The sequence below is a fragment of the Cavia porcellus genome, unplaced genomic scaffold, assembly GCF_034190915.1.
Source record: "Cavia porcellus strain 051 isolate PalLab524CR breed Dunkin Hartley unplaced genomic scaffold, mCavPor4.1 scaffold_25, whole genome shotgun sequence".
NCBI classification, from domain to species: domain Eukaryota; kingdom Metazoa; phylum Chordata; class Mammalia; order Rodentia; family Caviidae; genus Cavia; species Cavia porcellus.
The window spans coordinates 47,785,352-47,810,454 of record NW_026947508.1 but is presented as its reverse complement, the minus strand read 5'-3'; the positions used below and the strand labels follow the sequence as shown (position 1 = coordinate 47,810,454).

The window sequence follows — 25,103 nt, the reverse complement described above, 5'->3', positions numbered from 1 at the left end:
CCACAGGGAAGAGCTCACACTTAGTAGAGAACATGACAGAAGTCTAGATGGCCGGCTGGCCAATACCCTTTCCCCTACTGCTTCGCATCCACAAGTCCCATTCCTGAAGGTTGGCTTTGGGCCTATGAAGATGTCTCAACACTGGCTGGAACTCTGTCAGGTTTTAAGACACATTTGGATGATTTTTACCTGGTTGGCAGGCAGGAGCAAGCAGACCCTATGTTAGTGGCCTTGGTGAGGGGGCATTTGAGTGTGAGGAGACAATCCTGCATGGCAGGTCCAGGGAGCAGAGCCTGTGTTGTTGGCCTGGGGAAAGGACCTTACCTTGCTGGCCTGGGGGAAGAAGGGGCCTTCAGTTGGTCTGGATATGAGAATCATGTGTTGCTAGCTGGGAAAGAGAAGGCTCTGCTGGCCTGGGGAGAAGAATCTCTATGTTGTTATCTGGGGAGCCACCATGGTTTTGGCCTGGTGAAGGGCCCTGTGTTTTTGGCTGGAGGAGTCCGCTATGCTGAGCTGGGTGGGGGAGGCAAATAGAAATCCTAATTCAAATACCATGGACTCCTGGCCTTATTCCTGATATTTCTTGAATAGATAATTTCCTCATTTACTGTTATCCTTTGAGCCATTTCCAGAAGCTTTGAAGAGTGGTTTTCATCATTTCAGGTCTCCCTGGGGAGCAGGCTGCAAAGTTCCTGCCAGGCTAAGTTCGGCTCACCCACAGTCATGAGTTTTTGGAGAAGAAAAGCTAGTTTAAAAGAAATTTTGCTCTTTTCCAGTGCTTTCTGTGGCAGTGTCATCTCTATTTCTCTCTCACTTTACTTGCCCAATCTCACTGTGGCTCACATAGGCACATGAGTCGTGGTCTGGTTAAAGCAGACTTCATGGGCCTGTGCTTTCTGTGATGAGATTGACTGTGAGCTGCAAACAATTGCTACCAGTGCCCTGTAAGAGCACCGCCTGTGTTAAACTAGCTTTCTAGAATTATCTAGCTCAAGCACATGTTCTTTTGAAGGACTGATTATTTATCCGGTAGATCTTTATTCTTGTCTTTTAAAGGAAAAGCACCTAAAGCCAGAAACACTGGCAGATGATTTTACTTATTTCAGAGTTGCTTTGCTCCAAATTCACATTGCTCAATTCAGTTCATTTGTGGTATCTGTGAACCGGTGTCATAACACAAGGTTTAGCACAGAACAGTGCTGCAGGACTCCTGCAGCTTCTCTCTGCCTTTTGCAAGATCTCCTACACTGCTGCATGCATAGTGTTTTGAGAATGCCTTTACAGAGAATACAAAAGGCTTCCTAGTCCTAGCAGTAAGCCCATTCTTCATAGTTGACTTTGCTCCAATGATTCAGGGAGACTATAGGGACTAAGGGAAAATCAGAATAGAGAGGGGACTAGAATTGGATAGTGACCTTCTAGGCCTTTTTTCCTTGATCTCTCTAAGGGCTCTAGGTCTCAGATCTGTGACTGACTTACAAATGTCTTCAGATGCTTCATTTTGGGATGCCAATTGAGGAAAATGCTTTTATTTCCTGAAGTCTAAAGAGGTGGACCTGGACACTCATTATCCCCTGCTGTGCTTTCAGCAGTGCCAGGGTGGAGGGAAGTCAGATGGCCTGGGTTAGACTCTCATTCCATTGGGAATACCTATGTCACCTTACGGCAAATGGTTGATCTCCATTTCTCTGGAGGAGAATGGGAATCCTTTGCCATGTATCTTGAGATTGGGTTGCCTGTGTGTGTGGACTATGAGGCCAATGGAAGTCTTGCCTAAGAGGTTTTTTTTTTTTAAATTTATTCATGTATGTGTTGATTTATTCCTTTACTTTGCTGCTTTGCAGGAGTTTTCAACGCTTGCAAAAGAGCTCAACATTTGCAGGGAACAGCTGCTTGAGAAGGAAAAAGAAATTGCTGAACTGAAAGCAGAAAGGAACAACATGAGGGTCAGTGGAGCTCTGGTTTAAGTGTTTTGTGCTTTTTCCTTCTGTAGAGTGTGTTCAGTATTAAATGTTGCTTAAAATTTGTGATAGAAGGCAAAGCATGGTGGCATATGCCTTCAATCCCAACATTCTGAGCCAGGAATGTCTTGAGTTAGAGGTCAGCCTGGGCTAGCTAGTAAGTCCTCAAGCCAGCCTAGACTACAAAATGAGACCTTCTTGTTAATAAAAGAAATTAGTGATGGAAATTCATGACATTCGAATACAATTGAGGGAAATTTACCTAACTCTACTGAATTGTAGGAATTTGAACTTGTTTGACCATGAGATTATGAAGGATTTGAATGTGAAATTGAAGGTGCTCTTTACACGCCCCCTTTGGCCTGGTTTCAGCTGTTCCTGGAACATCTGGAGTTCCTTGTCTCCAGGCATGAACGCTCTCTCGAAACGACTGTGATGAAGCGGCAGGCGCGGTGTCCTGCAGGAGTGTCCACAGAGATGGAAGTGCTAAAAGCACTGACATTCTTATTTGACCACCACAAGACCCTGGACGAAGAGGTACATGAGCTACACTAGTGGTTCTGGGTTCTTACACTTGCTGGGTTCATGGCAGACTTTGCATGTGTTTGTTTACCTTTAAGGTTTGCTAAGTTTTTGAGTTCTTGTAAACAGACTTTCTGTATTAAAAGGCAATGTTCTGCATAATCAACAAACACTAACTGGAATGTGAGTCTTCAATTGATTATTTCTGAATATTGACTGCCCATTAAGAACTGGATAGTGTTCATTTATTTAGGAACAAGAGTTTCCCGGCCTTAATATTTAAAGCCATTAACAAGGACATTTTCTTGACAGTACTAGCAATGAAAGACATTGAAAGTACTTTATTATATGCCTTTCATCAATATCAGGATAACTATATGGAAAGTGTGCGTATGCATATAAAAACTCAACTCTTTTCAGGTGCGAGAGCAATTACGTGTAGCACTGCAAAGGTGCAGCTTGCTGGAAGAGGAACTGGGCGCTACGCACAAGGAGGTAATTGTGGGACATCATCCTAGCCCTGAAAAGGGAAAATTATTTTATTTTAATCTCTTAAAAAACAGTGTGAAGCCTGTAATACTATTGGATTAGATTTTTATTTCAGATTGCAAGAATCTCTAAATTTGTTGTCAAGCAGTCAGTACATTCTGTTTCTAGTAATCTGGTTCTGCTATGGATGGTCAGCTTTGGCATGTACTGTCTTTTTTATACTATGTTCAGCACTGTAGAATTATGTTTTTCCAAATGGAATTTTGCTGTCTTTACTCATTACTCTTCCATAAGTTATTGTAGTCTCATACTCAGTTTTCGATTGTAGCTAATGACTCTTAAAAAACAGAATAATGAGAAAAAATCACCAAGAGATGGAGTGCTTGACCATGAACAAGAAGAAACACCAAGCACTAATGGAAAGGTAAGTCCTTGAGATCTCTCTTTGTTCTGTTGCTGATTTCTTATATTTTGTGGTTCGTGTGTGATGCTGTTTGGATGCTGTTGCTGGAATGGCCTGCTTCCAGCTAAAGTGATTGTTGAGAGTCCTATCATCCAACAGATGGCATAAATCCATTTTGATAGTCCCTATGTTCAAAAGTATTTTATTTGGTAGTACACTAAGGTTATTTAAGAGTGTCCATTTTACCCATCAGAGATCTTCTGCTGGCTCCTTAAGCCATGAGGAAGACCTTGCCAAAATAATTGTGCTCCAAGAAGTCATACACAAACATTCAAAAGAGCAGAGTCAGATGAAGGAGCTCCTGGCTGCACTTTCCAGCCATGTGTCAGAGCTGCAAGAAAATCTTGACACAGCAAGAAAGGATCTCATCAAGTCTGAAGAGATGAACAAGAAATTGGAACGAGATGTTCATGAAATAAGTGATAAAAATTACAGGGTTGTCATAATGTTGAGTGCTTGGAGTGTTAAGGATAATGATTCCTTTTTTTTTTTTGTCCTTTCCTTGGTCGGTTATTTTCAGCATTTGCACTGTTGAATGAGTATAAATATGAATAATACAACACAGTATTGCTGTCAGATCGTGACATACCGCCTCCCCCTGGTTGAGAAATTTCTCCTTTTCTGTGGTCTTTTAAAAAGGTAGAGGAGAACTTGCCCAGCTTTTCCCACTTAGTTTATGGGAGTTTGTCCTCCACCCTCATGTGGATTCTTCATCTTTGCAGCTTCTTGGCTGTCATCATGTGTTCTTCTTTATGTTCAGCTTCTCAAGTACATGCACTCCTTAAACAAGGATTTTCAGTACTAGTTGTGCTTTGAGTTCGCTAAAGAGATGTGAGTATTCTCTGGGACTGTGGCAAAGGGAGCATTATCAGGTGTCTTCTAATTTTTTCATATTTTTCCTCAGGCACAGAGGTATGGTATTGAATTTTGGATGTTACATCAGCTCTAATGTGTGAATAGTTTTTGGGTAGTTTAGGCTTTGTGCTTATCTTGCCTATGAGATCTCATTTCATGTGAAATTGTATTTACAACATTCTGCTTTGCACCTGTACTTGTATCTTTGGTTTTATTTCTCTTGCTATACATTTTACTTTTTAGTGGCATTCTTAGCCAGAATATAATCAAATTAAGCAAGTCATTTTAGTGGAATGTTCAGTGTCAGCAGTCTGTTTTGTGACATTTGGATGTATTTATAATTTATACTGTTAACTAACTGAGCAATATTTTTCTTTTCTTTTCCTGTTTTTTTTTTTTTTTTTGGACATATTGGGTTTGAACCTAGGGTTTTTCACATACTAGGCAAGCACCAAACCACTCACCAAACCATTTTCTTTTCTTTTTTCTTTTCTTTTGGTACTATGAATTGAACTCATGATGTTCTGCTTGACAGGCAAGTGCTATGCCATGGAGCTATATCCCTGACCCTTTTTCTTCTTTTCAAACTTATTTTATTTATTAGTGTTTGGTTTTTTGAAAAAAGGATCTTGTGGTGTAATTCAAGCTGGCCTTGAACTCATGGCAGTTCTCCTGCCTCAGCCTCTCACATGCTGGGATTACAGACATGTGGCACCAAGCCTGGCATTGTATTTTCATCTTTTTGACAATCTCATTTATCAGTTGTGTCCTTCTTTCCAGTATTTGTAAAAGAAGTGCAGCAACACATCTGTAATCCCAGCTACTTGTGGACTGAAGTGGGAGGTTTGCCAGTTTAAGGTCAGCCTGGGCAATTTAGGAAGACACTGACTCAAAAAGAGCTGAGTATCCCAAGCATAGTGGGTGAACCCTATCTTTCTAGCTACCCAGGAGACTGAGGCAGACAATCATAAGTTCAAGGGTAGGCTGCCCAATTTAGCAAGACCTTGTTTTGAAATTAAAAGGAAAAAAATATGGGACCATAGCTCAGTGTTAGAGTACCCCTGCCTTCTATTCCCAGTACCACACACAACCACGGAGGAAAACTCTTTCTTCCTGGTTCTCTAATTCAGCATGCTGGCTGACGGTCTGTGTGCTTCCATTGTTGGTTTTGATTTCTTATGCCACCTTTGTGTTTGTTTTATTTTAACCATCTCCAGATTCAATTCTAATCCAGGCCTCAGGTCCCTATCAATTTGTAGTTTGTCCATGAAGCTCCCCTCTCAGCCCCTCCCCATTCTGTGATGGCTCTGCACAGCTAACCAGGCAAGCACGTGTGAGTCTGAGCTGGATTATGACTGATTAGTGGGGCTTGGGGTTTTTGTCATTAAAAATGTATTTTGCTCAGTAGTGATCAATTATATTTAATATATAATTTGTCAATGTGGTTACAAGCAAGATATAATTGGTTGAATGTTTTTCCTTAGATTGTACAGGATCTGCATGATTCATGAGTGAAGTATTTCCTAGGTTAAAAAATAATCTGGGCTCACTGCAGTGGCACATGCCTGTAATGCCAGCTACTGGGGAAGCTAAGAAGGAGGATTTTAAGTCTGAGGCCAGCATGAGAAGTTTAGCAATGTGCTATGTCAAAATAAAAATATAAACGTGGCTGGCAGTGTAGTTTGTTGAGTGGCCCAGCTGGATTCAACCCTGCATACTGCAGGAGCAAGGGGAGGGGCCACTGCTGAGTGTAAAATTTATGGGAACTTTATACAGACAATACGAATCAGATTTTATTGATTATAATCAGAATTCTAAATCTCATCAACTTATAGGGCATATGCTATAGTCTTTAATGGACTACTTTTTAATTAAAATGCCTCCTATCTAGTACTGTGCTAGCTTTTATTGTTACGTATTTTAGGATGCCTAGCTTTCTTTTTTTTTTTTCCATTCCATTCCACTCCTTTGTATTCCACAGTATCTCGGATGGAATCTAGGCCTGTGCACTGAGATACACACATGACCCTTTTTTTTTTTCAGTATTATTTTTTATTGTGAGACAGGATCGTGCTAAATCACCAAGATGAGCTCAAACTTGGCAGCCTTCCTGCCTCAGCCTACCAGAGTGCTGTGATTTCATGTGTATGCCACTGCACGAGGGATAAATGATATATTTTAGGAAGTTGTAAATCATATTCTAGGTGAAGATTTTACTGCATTGCACAAAAAATGATTAACTAAAAATAAGTTTGTTCAGTTTTTTGTGTTTTTCTGAGACAGGATGACACCATGCAGTTCAGGCTGGCTTTGAACTCATGTAGTGCAGGTTGGCAGTTCTCCAGGCTTAGCTTCACAAATGCGGGGATTACAAGTCTGCACCACCATGCCTGGCTCTTCAGTTATATAATAGATGTTGCTGTAACATCCTTGTCATCATGGGAATATTAGAGAGTAGGTGGTTATCAGGGCCCTTTGTTCTATACAGTGTCTTGCTTTAAATCGCATGTGTTCAAATAGAATGTGCTCTTTGAGTAGTAATTTATAGTGTTTTCTAATAAATCTTGGATAACTTAGATTTAAATTTGTGATAAAAGATTATTTGATTTCCAGTTATATTTTCTCTAAATCCTGTCTCTCTTATTTCTGTCTTGTCCTTCATATTGTAATATATTTGCCTGAGTAGATCCTTGAATTTTTAGCTTTAAATCGTGTCATAAATCTGGTGTCTATTTCTTTGCATGCGTCTTGTTAGCCTAGCAACTTAAGGAAACATCATAGAAAGGTAAATTTTCCAGTAACTGAGCATACCTTTGTATCTTCCTAATGCATGGAAGAGTATAGTATGTCACACATAAGTGTAATGTTGTCAATATATTGCAATGAATAAGTGATGTTTCATTGGAAATGTTTAAACTGACCTGCCACATCACAAGTTACTGTTCTCTTGGCAATCAGCCATCCATGGAACATGGGGACAGATGTCAGTGTTTGCTTCACTCAGTGCTTTTGCCTCTAACCATTGCATGCATGTGTATAATAGACATAGAATTTAGGATTTGAAAGGACGGAATGATTGAAGCAGAGCCATAGGCTTTAGATTGAGGAAAACTAGTTTTTTCTGATATGGAAGGCTAGAACTTAGTAAGCACTGCTCTCTGCCAGGTGCCAAACTCAGTGCTTGGGCATTTTTTTGCTATATTTAGTCCACAAACACATCCCTGTGAGAAACCAGTTGCTGTGCTTGCCCCCAATTACAGATGTGGAAACTGAAATTTAGATCACATGATGTGCAGAGCAGGTAGGAGTTAAGTGTGTTTTGATTTCAAAACCAGGACCATTTCTCCCTTGGGCCTAGATTTGTCAAGATGCTCTGATCTGCTGACAGTCTCCCTCTCAGAGTAAAACTCGAAAGTAAAAGCAGTACCCTGGGAGCAGTGGGGATTGTGGGGTTTTCTTTCTGTCCATCTAGAAGCTCCCCCTAATGCCTGCTGCCTCTGGCCCTGTGCCATGCCCGCTTCATGCTTCCTGCCTTCCTGGTGGTACACTTGTGGGGCAGTGCTGCTGCAGGTGCCAAGTAGTGATTGTCCTCAGCAGCTGTGTGTGAGCTTCTCTATGTGGCTGAGCAGAAGGGAAATTTACTAAGGACACGGGTACAGATCCTCACTCTGTTGCTGATTAGTTCCTGGCCTGGGAGCTGTTCCTTGGCCCAGTGGAACCATGGCTTGCTCTCTTGTAAGTGAGGTAGTGATCCACACAGTAGTGCTGCTTGGAATGGCCCTGATCTGTGCCTGCCCAAAGTGAGATGCCGCGCTTTCACCAGCAGCCGGCCTCAGAGCTTACCTCTGTTCAGTGGACTTCAGTGTGGTTTGGATATTTTGGTTTTGGCAGTAAGAATTTCTCAGCAAAGGAAGCAGTCTGTTGACTTAGACTCAGACACTGTGGCCTCCTCTTGTTCACTAGTCATCTCTCCTCAGCATGCAGCCTGGTGACTTTGAGAAGACTTGCTCTGGGCTGGCTGTGAAGATTAGCCTAGCAGTGAGTCTAAGGACAGCAAATATGGGCCAGACAAAGAGCGATATGGGATGGTTACTTCTTCATTTCAGTTTTACTGGGCAGACTAAGGTGACTTCTTGGCACTTATAGACATGTCTGAGACAAGGCAGTGGGCCCTAGCCTTGTGCTTTCCTCCCACAAGAGAACAGAGGCAGAATGAAGACCTGGTTCAGTGAGCCTGGAAGGCTCTGGGCAGAGCAGGGGCTAGTGTAGGGGAGTCTTGGTGCAAGAATCTCTTTTTGTGGGTGGAGCATACGTATAGTGCCTTACCTCTTCTTTTTTCTTTTCTATTTTAACAAATGATTATTTTAACGTGAAATTTAAATGATGCCTGGCAAACAATGTCCTAAGTTTGATTTCTTTTTCCCTCCCAAAAAGTTTTTTTGAACTTTTATGATTCATGTTGTTGATTTCAAGCTTGATGGACTTTTTTAGAGATGAGATTGCTGGCGGTTAAACACAGGGCCTCAAACAAGCTAAGTAAGTGAGCTCTGGTTACCCCAGCCCCCGACAGTCTTTTGTTTTGTTATTACAATTAGAAATGAGAGCCAGACAAGGTGATATATGCCTGTAATCCCAGCACTCAGGAGGCTGATAAGGGAGGACTGCTGGAGTTTGAAGCCAGCCTGGGCTATCATGTGAGTTCATGGCCAGCCAGAACTGTATAATGAAACCTTATCTCAAAAAAAAGAGAGAAAGATACAGAATTTATCTGTTTATCTGTTAAGATTATATCCTAGCGGGCTGGAAGTTTAGCTCAGCAGCATAAACGCCTGCCTTGTAAGCAGGCAGTCGTGAGTTCGATCCCCAGCACCAATAAAAAGGAAAAAGACAAAAAAAAAAAAAATTATATCCTAAATGCTCTCAGCTCACACTAGTCTAGGTGGTCTTCAGTGAGCTGCTACAGGACTATAATGGAATCTGTATCCTTTATACCATTGTACAGATAAATAAATTAACTATTCACCACTTGTTGTTCACCATGAATGTTTCATGAAATCTAGTCCTGCTTCAAAACCCGAAAATAACAACCTTCTAAACAGGGCCTAACCAGACCCTGAAAGAGTTCACATATGCACTATTTCCACAGTCCTGCCTTCTTCAACACATAGGCATACTCATGGGCCATCCCCTAAAAGAAATCCCAGGGTCTGCGTGACCCTCTTTTAATAATATACCCAGGATTATTATTATTTTTTTATTTAAGGAGAAAAAGAAAAAAAAAAACAGAAAAAGGATACAAGTGATACAGAATTTCAAAAAAAAAAAAATAAACAGTAGGAAGTCACTAGTTAATAGATTACATACTGTCATCTTAGAAATGGTTGTTCAGATTACAAAATTAAAGCATATAAAGTAGACATTCAAACTGTGAGACTACAAACAATTCTGTTCAATGATCCCACAAAAACTTAGCAATATGGTTATCTATCTTATACACTTAAATATACATGCAATTATATCCTTTAGAGCACTTTCTTTTCCTCTCTTTTTTACTATGACAATTATACATTTTGGGTTTTATTACTCCCACAGTTCTTATTACTTTCTATTTGAAGAGAATAAAATCCAATGTGACATAACAAAACAGAGTCAGTCAAATCAAAAGAATGGATATAGTACATAATATAAAAACGGAAGACAAAGTGATGATCATTGGGTACCATAATGCCTCTTGCTATCTTAAAAAGAATTGCCTATATCATCAGTTATAATAAAACTGAAAACATTAAAGAACAAAACCAATAAAAGCAAAACATTGGAGACATTGCAGGACTTCAAAAAAAGATAATATGCAAACCCAAAACCCAGGATTATTTTATGAAGCCACATGGAAGTAGGGTTTTAGGCTGCATGCAAATGCTTCTGCTCATAACATTTGGTCCACACAGTGAGAAACAGAAGCCACACACATGCATATTTGGGTCTTCGCTCATGCTGTCCTTGTCTTGTTTCTTGCTAGAGGTAAAAGTATTGACAGTTTCCCTGAGGCTTCGGCCCCCACTAGTGTTCCTTTGAGTGACATCAGTAACTGAAGATATGTGTCACAGGCTCTTCAGTAATGAGAGTAACTTTGTTAACCTGAAGTGATAAAGTGCAGTGAACAGGCTTCGTTTAGGACTTCACTGTCCCTCAGTAACTATCCTCAGAGGTACCTGAGGTTGTACGGAGAACAGAATCTTGAAGGGGGGGTGATGCTGTCCCTGGGCTTCCCGGGGCTTCCATGAAGGAAGGCTATAGGTCAACCTGCCCTGCTCTCTCTCTGCTATGTGGTCCATTTCCCCCAGACAAACAGGCCTTCAGGTTGGCATTCAATTAAAATGAGACTTCTCAGGACAGGTAGAAAGTTTAGCTAATAGGTTTTGAGTCAGTTTATGTTATTTAAAGCCTATGTGATGTGTTTTCTTATAATGTACTGTTAGCTGATGTTGTTTTTTCACTCCTCAGTTGCTAGCTTGCAGAGAAGAAGAACGAGATGACAAGACAACGATAAAATGTGGAACTTCCCCTCTCTCCTCTCCGAAGTCCCTTCAGCTAGACAGGCTGCACACAGGGGCGTTGCAAATAGTCAGCCACGAGGACATCAGGGACATGCAAAAGTAAGGAGCAGGTCTCGTAGGCCACCAGACCCCTGAGAAACCTGCTTGTCTTAGTTTTTAAGAACATCTATTAATCTTTTCCTGTGAGAAAAACCAAGTTTTTAAAGAATTCTCAGCAAGCTCATTTGGTTGTGATTATTTAAACGTTAGACCTAGAATGTGTTCTCCTGTTCTGCGGCTGTAGTGACATCCAGTGGAAAAGGCCATCTGTTTGGGCAAAGTTTAGAAAGAATAGGAATTATTTGAAATTAGCACTTGAGAGAAAAGCTCCATTTCTTCAGATCCCACACACTCACTTCTTTTAAGAACTTTCTTTCTATTCCTGGTGAAGAATTTGCCACACGGATGTGGCAGGTTCTGGATCGTGCTATTCTGTGGACAATCGGTGCCTCTCAGGTACCCTCCCACACTCTGGGTCTTCTAAGCTCTTGAGAGTCCCACATTGTCCCTATCCCTTTAGGAAGCATGTTCCATCAGGAGGCCATGAAGGCTTGGTTACTTATAGACTGTTGTTTTCCACACTTCCTCTTAGAAGCTTTTGTTCCATACCAGGCAGTATGATCAAGCAGGCACATTGGTCTCCACAGTGTCCTGAGAGATAGTACAGCTCTCACTTTGCAGGAGAGCAGGATCCAAGGAACCAGCCTGCAGGAGCTGCTGAGAGGGAAGGTGGAATTCCAGTTCTGGCTTCTGAGACCTTGTTCTCTTTCCTGAGGGCTGAGTGTAAACCTCACTGGCTGAGCAAGGCCCCTGCAGAGGGTGTTCCCTTAGATGTCCAAACCAGGCAGGCTAGAGTACAGGCCTCCTCTGAGCAGGGAGCAACATCAGAATCTTGGCTTTCCAGACATAGGTCTGTGGAAGCATTACTGGGACCCTGCATTGCTATGCATAGTGTGCTGTGGGTAAGAGACTGGAAAGGATCTTCAGGGAGTTGAAGTAGGAATATTAAAAATGCAGACTGTTTTGGTACATGTGAGTGGACTGTGGAGTTCTAAAGAGGGCATGTGGTAAAAGTCCATTTTCTTTCCTTCAAGATCAAAAAGTGCCCAGGATGGTCCTGTGAGCAATCCCAGTAGCAGTGACAGCAGGCAGGACTCGCCCCACAAAGCCCCAAAGAAGAAGGGCATCAAGTCCTCCATTGGTCGTTTGTTTGGCAAAAAGGAAAAGGGTCGGCCTGGACAAACTGGCAAAGAATCACCAGGACAAGGTGGGTGGGGTTTCGGCAGCTGTCCTAACTGCTGGGAATGGGAGAACGTGAACTTTGTCCTGTGTGCCTGCCGCAGGTGCGCAGTGCCCACGTGGAGTCATGGCAGAGGGTTCTCCAGAAAAGCCCAGTCTGCTTTCTCAGTCTGCCCATGTGTGAACCAAAGCAGAGCAGTGGACATTCATTTGGCGTGAATGAATAACCCTCATAAGTGCTACTTTACACTCTTGAACATTTGTATGTGTTTGCTTGGAAGCTTACCCTTCAGAAATTATTCAGCTCTCTACCTGCAGAACCTTCAACCTATTTGTGAAACATATAACTTTGCCATGTTAATTTACTGTAAATTTGGGGGCATTTCTGATTTTTTAATAGCTGTTCTTTCTGAAACAGAAACCTCATCTCAGGATGCGTTCCGACTTAGCAAATTGGGAGGAAAGGCTGAAAAAAATCGAAAATTTCAAAAAAAGTAAGCTTTTTGTTATTTCTCCATCTCATGAAACAGGTTTCTGAGTTAACAGTCATTCTTAGCTGATTTTAAGTGTAATTTCTAGCTATGTAAATACATTGTCTTTTGAAAGATGAACCTAAAGCAATGATAGAGCTTTCAGTGATACAAAGAGCTTGCTGCAGCATGCACGCCATAGGTTTGCCTCCATTGACCTAAAGCCTGTTTTAAGCCATCATGTCTGGTGAACAGAGGACATTTGGAAATTTTGACTGAACTCACACATGTATTCTCAGTCTACCTTTTCAGAGTTGTCTCCCAGGATGATAGAATGGGTAATAGTTAGGCTTGGCCATTTGAGCTCTGGCCGCTGAATCCTGGTTAATTCTCTAGTTAGCTGTGTGTCTCTGACAAAGTTACTTATCCTGTGCTTCAGTTTTCTCAACTGTCAAATGGCAGTTACAGTTGTTCATACGTCATGTGGCTGTTTTTCAGTTCAATAGAATTATATATGTGCATGTATATGTTTTATAACATGGACACAATTCCTAAATAAGTTACAATTACAGTCAGGCTTCTGAGACCTTGTTTTCTTTCCTGTTGACTGAGTGCATCCCTCAGTGCCTGAGCAAGGCCCCTGCAGAGGGTGTTCCCTTATGTGTCCAAACAAGGCAGGCTAGAATACAGGCCTGCTCTGAGCAGGGAGCACATCAGAATCTTGGCTTTCCAGACACAGGTCTGTGGAAGCATTACTGGGACCCTGCATCACAATGCATATTGTACTGTGTGTAAGAGACTCGAAACGTTTTTTAGGAAGTTGAAGGTAGGAATATTAAAAATGCAGACTGTTCTTGTACGTGTGAATGGACTGTGGAGCTGGGAAGAGGGTGGTAAAAATCCATTTTATTTCTTTGAAGCTCAACAGGCTCCCAGGAAGGTCCTGTGAACAATCCCAGTACCAGTGACAGCAGGCAGGACGCGCTCCACAAAGCCCCAAAGAAGAAGAGCATCAAGTCCTCCACTGGTCGTTTGTTTGGCAAAAAGAAAAAGGGTCCGCCTGGACAAACTGGCAAAGAATCACCAAGACAAGGTGGGCCGGATTTAGGCAGCTGTCCTAACTGCTGGGATTGGGAGAGCGTGAGCTTTTTCCTATGTACCTGCCACAGGTGTCCAGTGCCCACAAGGAATCATGGCTGAGCGTTCTCCAGACAGCCCAGTCTGCCCACATGTGAACCAGAGCAGAGCAGTGGACATTCATTTGGCGTGAATGAATAACCCTCTTTTATGCTAATTTATACGCTTGAACATTTATATGTGTTTGCTCGGAAGCTTACACTTCAGAAATGATTCAGCTCTCTACCTGCAGAATCTTCTTCCTATTTGTGAAACATATAACTTTGCCATGTTAATTTACTCTAAATTTGGGGAATTTTCTTCTTTTTTGTAGCTGTTGTTTCTGAAACAGAAAACTCATCTCAGGATGCCTTCCAACTTAGCAAATTGGGAGGAAAGGATGAAAAAAATCATCAACTTCAAAAACAGTAAGCTTTTTGTTATTTCTCCATCTCATGAAACATTTTTCTGAGTTAACAGTCATTCTTAGCTGATTTTAAGTGTAATTTCTAGCTATGTAAATACATTGTCTTTTGAAAGATGAACCTAAAGCAGTGATAGAGCTTTCAGTGATACAAAGAGCTTGCTGCAGCATGCACGCCATAGGTTTGCCTCCACTGACCTAAAGCCTGTTTTAAGCCATCATGTCTGGAGAAGAGAGGACATTTGGAAGTCTTAACTGAATTCACACATGTATTCTCAGTCTACCTTTTCAGAGTGTTCTCCCAGGATAATAGAATGGGTAATAGTTAGGCTTGGCCATTTGAGCTCTGGCCGCTGAATCCTGGTTAATTCTCTAGTTAGCTGTGTGTCTCTGACAAAGTTACTTATCCTGTGCTTCAGTTTTCTCAACTGTCAAATGGCAGTTACAGTTGTTCATACATCATGTGGCTGTTTTTCAGTTCAATAGAATTATATATGTGCATGTATATGTTTTATAACATGGACACAATTCCTAAATAAGTTACAATTACAGTCTGGCTTCTGAAACCTTGTTTTCTTTCCTGTTGACTGAGTGCATCCCTCAGTGCCTGAGCAAGGCCCCTGCAGAGGGTGTTCCCTTATGTGTCCAAACAAGGCAGGCTAGAGTATAGGCCTGCTCTGAGCAGGGAGCACATCAGAATCTTGGCTTTCCAGACACAGGTCTGTGGAAGCATTACTGGGACCCTGCATCACAATGCATATTGTACTGTGTGTAAGAGACTCGAAACGTTTTTTAGGAAGTTGAAGGTAGGAATATTAAAAATGCAGACTGTTCTTGTACGTGTGAATGGACTGTGGAGCTGGGAAGAGGGTGGTAAAAATCCATTTTATTTCTTTGAAGCTCAACAGGCTCCCAGGAAGGTCCTGTGAACAATCCCAGTACCAGTGACAGCAGGCAGGACGCGCTCCACAAAGCCCCAAAGAAGAAGAGCATCAAGTCCTCCACTGGTCGTTTGTTTGGCAAAAAGAATAAGGTTCTGCCTGGACAAACTGGCAAAGAATCACCAAGACAAGGTGGGCCGGTTTTAGGCAGCTGTCCTAACTGCTGGGATTGGGAGAGCCTGAGATTTTTCCTATGTGCCTGCTGCAGGTGTCCAGTGCCCATGAGGAGTCATGGCTGAGCGTTCTTCTGACAGCCCAGTTTGCCCACATGTGAAACAAAGCAGAGCAGTGGACATTCATTTGGCTTGAATGAATAACCCTCTTATATGCTAATTTATACGCTTGAACATTTATATGTGTTTGCTCAGAAGCTTACAGTTCAGAAATGATTCAGCTCTCTACCTGCAGAATCTTCTTCCTATTTGTGAAACATATAACTTTGCCATGTTAATTTACTCTAAATTTGGGGAATTTTCTTCTTTTTTGTAGCTGTTGTTTCTGAAACAGAAAACTCATCTCAGGATGCCTTCCAACTTAGCAAACTGGGAGGAAAGGATGAAAAAAATCGTCAACTTCAAAAACAGTACGCTTTTTGTTATTTCTCCATCTCATGAAACAGTTTTCTGAGTTAACAGTCATTCTTAGCTGATTTTAAGTGTAATTTCTAGCTATGTAAATACATTGTCTTTTGAAAGATGAACCTAAAGCAGTGATAGAGCTTTCAGTGATACAAAGAGCTTGCTGCAGCATGCACGCCATAGGTTTGCCTCCACTGACCTAAAGCCTGTTTTAAGCCATCATGTCTGGAGAAGAGAGGACATTTGGAAGTCTTAACTGAATTCACACATGTATTCTCAGTCTACCTTTTCAGAGTGTTCTCCCAGGATAATAGAATGGGTAATAGTTAGGCTTGGCCATTTGAGCTCTGGCCGCTGAATCCTGGTTAATTCTCTAGTTAGCTGTGTGTCTCTGACAAAGTTACTTATCCTGTGCTTCAGTTTTCTCAACTGTCAAATGGCAGTTACAGTTGTTCATACATCATGTGGCTGTTTTTCAGTTCAATAGAATTATATATGTGCATGCATATGTTTTATAACATGGACACAATTCCTAAATAAGTTACAATTACAGTCAGCCTTCTGAAACCTTGTTTTCTTTCCTGTTGACTGAGTGCATCCCTCAGTGCCTGAGCAAGGCCCCTGCAGAGGGTGTTCCCTTATGTGTCCAAACAAGGCAGGCTAGAGTACAGGCCTGCTCTGAGCAGGGAGCACATCAGAATCTTGGCTTTCCAGACACAGGTCTGTGGAAGCATTACTGGGACCCTGCATCACAATGAATATTGTACTGTGTGTAAGAGACTCGAAACGTTTTTTAGGAAGTTGAAGGTAGGAATATTAAAAATGCAGACTGTCCTTAAACGTGTGAATGGACTGTGGATCTGGGAAGAGGGTGGTAAAAATCCATTTTATTTCTTTGAAGCTCAACAGGCTCCCAGGAAGGTCCTGTGAACAATCCCAGTACCAGTGACAGCAGGCAGGACGCGCTCCACAAAGCCCCAAAGAAGAAGAGCATCAAGTCCTCCACTGGTCGTTTGTTTGGCAAAAAGAATAAGGTTCTGCCTGGACAAACTGGCAAAGAATCACCAAGACAAGGTGGGCCGGTTTTAGGCAGCTGTCCTAACTGCTGGGATTGGGAGAGCCTGAGATTTTTCCTATGTGCCTGCTGCAGGTGTCCAATGCCCACGAGGAGTCATGGCTGAGCGTTCTTCTGACAGCCCAGTTTGCCCACATGTGAAACAAAGCAGAGCAGTGGAAATTCATTTGGCGTGAATGAATAACCCTCTCATATGCTAATTTATACGCTTGAACATTTATATGTGTTTGCTCAGAAGCTTACACTTCAGAAATGATTCAGCTCTCTACCTGCAGAATCTTCTTCCTATTTGTGAAACATATAACTTTGCCATGTTAATTTACTCTAAATTTGGTGAATTTTCTTCTTTTTTGTAGCTGTTGTTTCTGAAACAGAAAACTCATCTCAGGATGCCTTCCAACTTAGCAAACTGGGAGGAAAGGATGAAAAAAATCGTCAACTTCAAAAACAGTACGCTTTTTGTTATTTCTCCATCTCATGAAACAGTTTTCTGAGTTAACAGTCATTCTTAGCTGATTTTAAGTGTAATCTCTAGCTATGTAAATACATTGTCTTTTGAAAGATGAACCTAAAGCAGTGATAGAGCTTTCAGTGATACAAAGAGCTTGCTGCAGCATGCACGCCATAGGTTTGCCTCCACTGACCTAAAGCCTGTTTTAAGCCATCATGTCTGGAGAAGAGAGGACATTTGGAAGTCTTAACTGAATTCACACATGTATTCTCAGTCTACCTTTTCAGAGTGTTCTCCCAGGATAATAGAATGGGTAATAGTTAGGCTTGGCCATTTGAGCTCTGGCCGCTGAATCCTGGTTAATTCTCTAGTTAGCTGTGTGTCTCTGACAAAGTTACTTATCCTGTGCTTCAGTTTTCTCAACTGTCAAATGGCAGTTACAGTTGTTCATACATCATGTGGCTGTTTTTCAGTTCAATAGAATTATATATGTGCATGTATATGTTTTATAACATGGACACAATTCCTAAATAAGTTACAATTACAGTCAGGCTTCTGAAACCTTGTTTTCTTTCCTGTTGACTGAGTGCATCCCTCAGTGCCTGAGCAAGGCCCCTGCAGAGGGTGTTCCCTTATGTGTCCAAACAAGGCAGGCTAGAGTACAGGCCTGCTCTGAGCAGGGAGCCCATCAGAATCTTGGCTTTCCAGACACAGGTCTGTGGAAGCATTACTGGGACCCTGCATCACAATGAATATTGTACTGTGTGTAAGAGACTCGAAACGTTTTTTAGGAAGTTGAAGGTAGGAATATTAAAAATGCAGACTGTTCTTGTACGTGTGAATGGACTGTGGAGCTGGGAAGAGGGTGGTAAAAATCCATTTTATTTCTTTGAAGCTCAACAGGCTCCCAGGAAGGTCCTGTGAACAATCCCAGTACCAGTGACGGCAGGCAGGACGCGCTCCACAAAGCCCCAAAGAAGAAGAGCATCAAGTCCTCCACTGGTCGTTTGTTTGGCAAAAAGAATAAGGTTCTGCCTGGACAAACTGGCAAAGAATCACCAAGACAAGGTGGGCCGGTTTTAGGCAGCTGTCCTAACTGCTGGGATTGGGAGAGCCTGAGATTTTTCCTATGTGCCTGCTGCAGGTGTCCAGTGCCCATGAGGAGTCATGACTGAGCGTTCTTCTGACAGCCCAGTTTGCCCACATGTGAAACAAAGCAGAGCAGTGGAAATTCATTTGGCTTGAATGAATAACCCTCTTATGTGCTAATTTATACTCTTGAAGATTTATATGTGTTTGCTCGGAAGCTTACCCTTCAGAAGTGATTCAGCTCTCTACCTGCAGAATCTTCTTCCTATTTGTGAAACATATAACTTTGCCCTGTTAATTTACTCTAAATTTGGGGGCTTTTCTTCTTTTTTGTAGCTGTTGTTTCTGAAACAGAAACCTCATCTCAGGATGCCTTACAACTTAGCAAACTGGGAGGAAAGGATGAAAAAAATCATCAACTTCAAAAACAGTAAGCTTTTTGTTATTTCTCCATCTCATGAAACATTTTTCTGAGTTAACAGTCATTCTTAGCTGATTTTAAGTGTAATTTCTAGCTATGTAAATACATTGTCTTTTGAAAGATGAATCTAAAGCAGTGATAGAGCTTTCAGTGATACAAAGAGCTTGCTGCAGCATGCACGCCATAGGTTTGCCTCCATTGACCTAAAGGCTGTTTTAAGCCATCATGTCTGGAGAACCAAGGACATTTGGAAATTTTGACTTAACTCACACATTTATTCTCAGTCTCCCTTTGCAGAGTTGTCTCCCTAGTGGACAGAGTTGTTAAGAGTTAGGCTTAGACATTTGAGCTCTGGCCGCTGAATCCTGGTTAATTCTCTAGTTAGCTGTGTGTCTCTGACAAAGTTACTTAGCTTGTGCTTCAGTTCTCTAAACTGTCAAATGGCAGTTACAGTTGTTCATACATCATGTGTTTTTTTTTCAGTTCAATAGAATTATATATGTGCACGTATATGTTTTAAAACATGGACACAGGTCCTAAATATGTTACAATTATAGTCAGGCTTCTGAGACCTTGTTCTCTTTCCTGTTGACTGAGTGGAACCCTCACTGGCTGAGCAAGGCCCCTGCAGAGGGTGTTCCCTTATGTGTCCAAACCAAGCAGGCTAGAGTACAGGCCTGCTCTGAGCAGGGAGCACATCAGAATCTTGGCTTTCCAGACACTGGTCTGTGGAAGCATTACTGGGACCCTGAATCACAATGAATATTGTATTGTGTGTAAGAGAGTTGAAAAATTCTTTAGGAAGTTGAAGGTAGGAATATTAAAAATGCACACCTTTCTTGTACATGTGAATGGACTGTGGAGCTGTGAAGAGGGTGGTAAAAGTCCATTTTCTTTCCTTCAAGCTCAATAGGCTCCCAGGATGGTCCTGTGAGCGTTCCCAGCAGCAGTGACAGCAGGGAGGACCCACTCCACAAAGCTCTAAAGAAGAAGAGCATCAAGTCCTCCACTGGTCGTTTGTTTGCCAAAAAGGAAAAGGGTCCGCCTGGACAAACTGGCAAAGAATCACCAAGACAAGGTGGGCCGGTTTTAGGCAGCTGTCCTAACTGCTGGGATTGGGAGAGCATGCGCTTTTTCCTATGTACCTGCCACAGGTGTCCAGTGCCCACAAGGAATCATGGCTGAGCATTCTCCAGACAGCGCAGTCTGCCCACCTGTGAACCAGAGCCGAGCAGTGGACATTCATTTGGCGTGAATGAATAACCCTCTTATATGCTAATTTATACGCTTGGACATTTATATGTGTTTGCTCGGAAGCTTACCCTTCGGAAATTATTCAGCTCTCTACCTGCAGAATCTTCTTCCTATTTGTGAAACATATAACTTTGCCATGTTAATTTACTCTAACTTTGGGGAATTTTCTTCTTTTTTGTAGCTGTTGTTTCTGAAGCCGAAAACTCATCTCAGGATGCCTTCCAACTTAGCAAATTGGGAGGAAAGGATGAAAAAAATCGTCAACTTCAAAAACAGTAAGCTTTTTGTTATTTCTCCATCTCATGAAACAGTTTTCTGAGTTAACAGTCATTCTTAGCTGATTGTAAGTGTAATTTCTAGCTATGTAAATACATTGTCTTTTGAAAGATGAATCTAAAGCAGTGATAGAGCTTCCAGTGATACAAAGAGCTTGCTGCAGCATGCACACCATAGGTTTGCCTCCATTGACCTAAAGCCTGTTTTAAGCCATCATGTCTGGTGAACAGAGGACATTTGGAAATCTTGACTGAATTCACACACGTATTCTCAGTCTACCTTTTCAGAGTGTTCTCCCAGGATGATAGAATGGGTAATAGTTAGGCTTGGCCATTTGAGCTCTGGCCGCTGAATCCTGGTTAATTCTCTAGTTAGCTGTGTGTCTCTGACAAAGTTACTTATCCTGTGCTTCAGTTTTCTCAACTGTCAAATGGCAGTTACAGTTGTTCATACATCATGTGGCTGTTTTTCAGTTCAATAGAATTATATATGTGCATGTATATGTTTTATAACATGGACACAATTCCTAAATAAGTTATAATTACAGTCAGGCTTCTGAAACCTTGTTTTCTTTCCTGTTGACTGAGTGCATCCCTCAGTGCCTGAGCAAGGCCCCTGCAGAGGGTGTTCCCTTATGTGTCCAAACAAGGCAGGCCAGAGTACAGGCCTGCTCTGAGCAGGGAGCACATCAGAATCTTGGCTTTCCAGACACAGGTCTGTGGAAGCATTACTGGGACCCTGCATCACAATGCATATTGTACTGTGTGTAAGAGACTCAAAACGTTTTTTAGGAAGTTGAAGGTAGGAATATTAAAAATGCAGACTGTTCTTGTACGTGTGAATGGACTGTGGAGCTGGGAAGAGGGTGGTAAAAATCCATTTTATTTCTTTGAAGCTCAACAGGCTCCCAGGAAGGTCCTGTGAACAATCCCAGTACCAGTGACAGCAGGCAGGACGCGCTCCACAAAGCCCCAAAGAAGAAGAGCATCAAGTCCTCCACTGGTCGTTTGTTTGGCAAAAAGAAAAAGGGTCTGCCTGGACAAACTGGCAAAGAATCACCAAGACAAGGTGGGCCGGTTTTAGGCAGCTCTCCTAACTGCTGGGATTGGGAGAGCATGAGCTTTTTCCTATGTACCTGTCACAGGTGTCCAGTGCCCACAAGGAATCATGGCTGAGCATTCTCCAGACAGCCCAGTCTGCCCACATGTGAACCAGAGCCGAGCAGTGGACATTCATTTGGCGTGAATGAATAACCCTCTTATATGCTAATTTATACGCTTGAACATTTATATGTGTTTGCTCGGAAGCTTACACTTCAGAAATGATTCAGCTCTCTACCTGCAGAATCTTCTTCCTATTTGTGAAACATGAAACTTTGCCCTGTTAATTTACTCTAAATTTGGGGGCTTTTCTTCTCTTTTGTAGCCGTTGTTTCTGAAACGGAAAACTCATCTCAGGATGCCTTCCAACTTAGCAAATTGGGAGGAAAGGATGAAAAAAATCATCAACTTCAAAAAAAGTAAGCTTTTTGTTATTTCTCCATCTCATGAAACAGTTTTCTGAGTTATCTATCATTCTTAGCTGATTTTAAGTGTAATTTCTAGCTATTGTAAATACATTGTCTTTTGAAAGATGAACCTAAAGCAGTGATAGAGCTTTCAGTGGTACAAAGAGCTTGCTGCAACATGCATGCCATAGGTTTGCCTCCATTGACCTAAAGCCTGTTTTAAGCCATCATGTCTGGAGAACAGAGGACATTTGGAAACTTTGACTGAACTCACATGTGTATTCTCAGTCTTCCTTTGCAGAGTTGTCTCTCTAGATGATAGAATGGGTAATAGTTAGGCTTGGCCATTTGAGCTTTGGCTGCTGAATCCTGGTTAATTCTCTAGTTAGCTGTCTGACAAAGTTATTTAGCTTAGGCTTCAGTTTTCTCAACTGTCAAATGACTGTTACAGTTGTTCATGCATCGTGTGGCTTTTTCTCAGTTTGATAGAATTATATATGTGCATGTATATGTTTTAAAACTTGGACACAAGTCCTAAATAAGCTATAATTAAGGTCACTGTGGTGACTTCTATTGTTTACACAAGTGGTCCTCCAGAAGCATTTACCGTGATATAATTTTACATTTTATCTGAGATTGGATCTCTACTTTACAGTGTATTATTGAACTATAATCCTCTACTAAATCTTAAGGGGCTGAGGAGTGGAGTATAAGTGAGAGCGTACTGGCTTGACATACCATCCCTAGGCCCACATAAAGATAGATTCTGAAAATAATATATACTGTTCCGAATGATTTTGCATAGGGGAGCACAGGCACCAACATATCAGGGAAGTATGTACACTTCTCTGATGTAGGATTGGTTGTGTAAGCTGATCACACCCAAAACTAGAGTTATAAGTGAACTAGATAGGTTGAGACATTTTCCTAGTGAGATGATTAATAAAATATCAATCAAAAAGCTTTCTGCAACAAAATCAGACAGTATGTAATGTCTAAGAGGTACAATTTGAACTTGACAGTAGGGAAAGTTTGAAAGCCTAAGGTAAGATGGGCACACTGGTCTTGAGAAAAGGTGAAAGTTGGTGGGTTCTTGGATAAATTTGTATATGGGAAACATCAGGTGTCCACTTCTCAGTGAAGCCAGTACTGTGTGGAACTCAGAGTGCAAAGGCCCTGACACTAGCGTTGCACTCGAATCCCTAGGAACCCTTTCTGCTGGAAAGTTATGAAATCTCACTCATTTTAGTTGTCTTCTCTGAATTCATGACTGCCTTTTTTTTTTTAAACTTCTATTGGTATGTGTTTGCAGTACATAATAATCATGTTGGTTCTTGGGAGTTGATACATGTCCATGACACATTTCTATTCTTTATTTTCCACCATCCTTGTATTTTGCCAGAATCCCATTCATGCATTTCTCTTATAAACCCTTGTCATGTATACAGATTAAAAATAAGACTATTAAAAAGAAATATATATATATATATATAAGATATATATATCAATATCAATATATATTATATATATATATATATATCAAACATACCAGACTATAAGCCAAAACACATATAAAAGATGGAACACAATTGTACTAAGTTGAAGTATTCCTTTAGATATATTTTCCATGCTGAGTTACAATAACTTTTTTCTTCTATTGTCTGTCTTTTATTTCATAGCTAACTTATATATGAAGTTTTTCATATTATAATGAGTCTTTTGTTTTTTATTTTATTCATTTATTTTTTGAGACAAGAATCATACTTTGTAATTCAGGCTGGACTGAACTCACAGCAGTCCTCCTGATTTAGTTGCCCAAGTGGTGGGATTACAGGCATGTGCTACCACACTTGGCCATAGTAACTGTTTTAAGCAGCTCAACAGTGATGACATGCCATTGCAGGTGAAATTCTGTTATGGAAACATTCTATACAAATACTCAATCTTTGGTGCTCTGTAAATAGAATTTTATAGTACCATTTAACCACAAAATCTGAACTGTGTAAAAGTCTTTTATAATAATTTAAGCAATGAGCAGTTGGCTTTGTGGAGCTTAATATTAAAGCTAGTCATTTTCCCTCTCGAAACCATGCTAAAGAAATAGTGTTGCCTAGATTTTGCCAGTGTCTTTTATTTCACGTGCTCATTTCAATGTAATAAAAACAACAGCAGCACAGCTTGATCATTCACCCCATTGCCTTCTGAAGTTTATGTTTCATGGAAGAGAAGAAATAATTTTCCTAATATGTTTGGCTATTTTGCTGGGGATGTGGCTCGGTAGTGTAGTACTCTTAGCATGCATTAAGGCCTTAGGTTCAATCCCCAGTACCACAATAAAAGCAAAAAACAGAAAACCAAAATGTTTCCCTGTTGTAAAAATTGACTTTCTAACTCTCAAGAAGTGTGTGTGCACCCTCAGGACAGGCTTTGAATTATTTGCCCAAACACATGATTAAATTGCACACCAGGCATGCATGTTTACAGGTTGTGTGTGTGTGTGTGTGTGTGTGTGTGTGTGTGTGTGTGTGTGGTGGTAGGGAGGGAGATTTCTCGGTAGCAAGGAGATTCAAGTTTATGCTGCTTACTCCAAACATCTGTTGTGGCTGTTTCAAGGTGTCTAAGAATGGGTCTTTGCTCTGTACTTTATAGTTCTATGTGGGATGCATATGTGATTTCTCAACCATAGTAGAAAGTTCATAGGGAAAATTCTAAAGTAGTCATCTGACTATGGTGGGCAGTTTTGTGATATCTGTCAGATAACCTGAATTGTAATTGATTTGAAGAAAAAAAGTATTTTGTGAATACAGGGTACAGTTTAATACTTTGAGCATTATTGTTTTGTTTTGTTTTGTTTTTTTGTTTTGTTTTTTTTTTGTTTGTTTGTTTTTGTTTTTCTGAGACAGGTCTCACTATGCAGTTCAGGCTGGCTTTGAGCTCACTTTGTAGCTCAGGCTGACCTCAAACTCACAATGATCCTCCTGCCTCAGCCTCTCAAGTGCTGGAATTACAGGCATGCACAACCACATCCAGCTACTTTGAGCATTCTTGATGTAATAAAAAACTGTTCTGTGAATACAGAGTACAGTTCAACACTTTGGTACTTTCTCAGAAATACAGTACTTCTTGTGATGAGCCCTAACTTGGCTGTAGGCCATGCTCCTTGCCGCTGAACCACTAGCCTATCACATTGACTGAAGGAGGGTTCCCAGGACTCAGTGCACATGTTGACCAGCTGAACTCATGCTCTCTGAGAATTACTGGAAGAATTTGATGCTCTGCTGACACTTGAGGTGCTCAGTAGTCAATGCAACTATCAGCATGACTCAGACTGGAGTCCGTTCATCAGCTCATAGAATGCTGTGTGAAGTTTCAAAAC

At 41.3% G+C, this 25,103-nt stretch overlaps 1 protein-coding gene across 1 annotated transcript in view; it reads left to right on the top strand.

The window, feature by feature from the left end:
• LOC100714092 (liprin-alpha-1-like) overlaps positions 1–25,103 on the top strand; it is a 56,554-nt gene that overhangs the window by 11,633 nt on the left and 19,818 nt on the right. The window contains exons 3-12 of the mRNA XM_063235139.1: positions 1,845–1,946; positions 2,334–2,498; positions 2,904–2,978; positions 3,301–3,396; positions 10,795–10,946; positions 11,981–12,153; positions 12,544–12,619; positions 13,516–13,792; positions 18,092–18,248; positions 18,606–18,699. Coding sequence (XP_063091209.1) covers positions 1,845–1,946; positions 2,334–2,498; positions 2,904–2,978; positions 3,301–3,396; positions 10,795–10,946; positions 11,981–12,153; positions 12,544–12,619; positions 13,516–13,792; positions 18,092–18,248; positions 18,606–18,699 — 1,367 coding nt within the window. The remainder of the gene's footprint in view (positions 1–1,844; positions 1,947–2,333; positions 2,499–2,903; positions 2,979–3,300; positions 3,397–10,794; positions 10,947–11,980; positions 12,154–12,543; positions 12,620–13,515; positions 13,793–18,091; positions 18,249–18,605; positions 18,700–25,103) is intronic.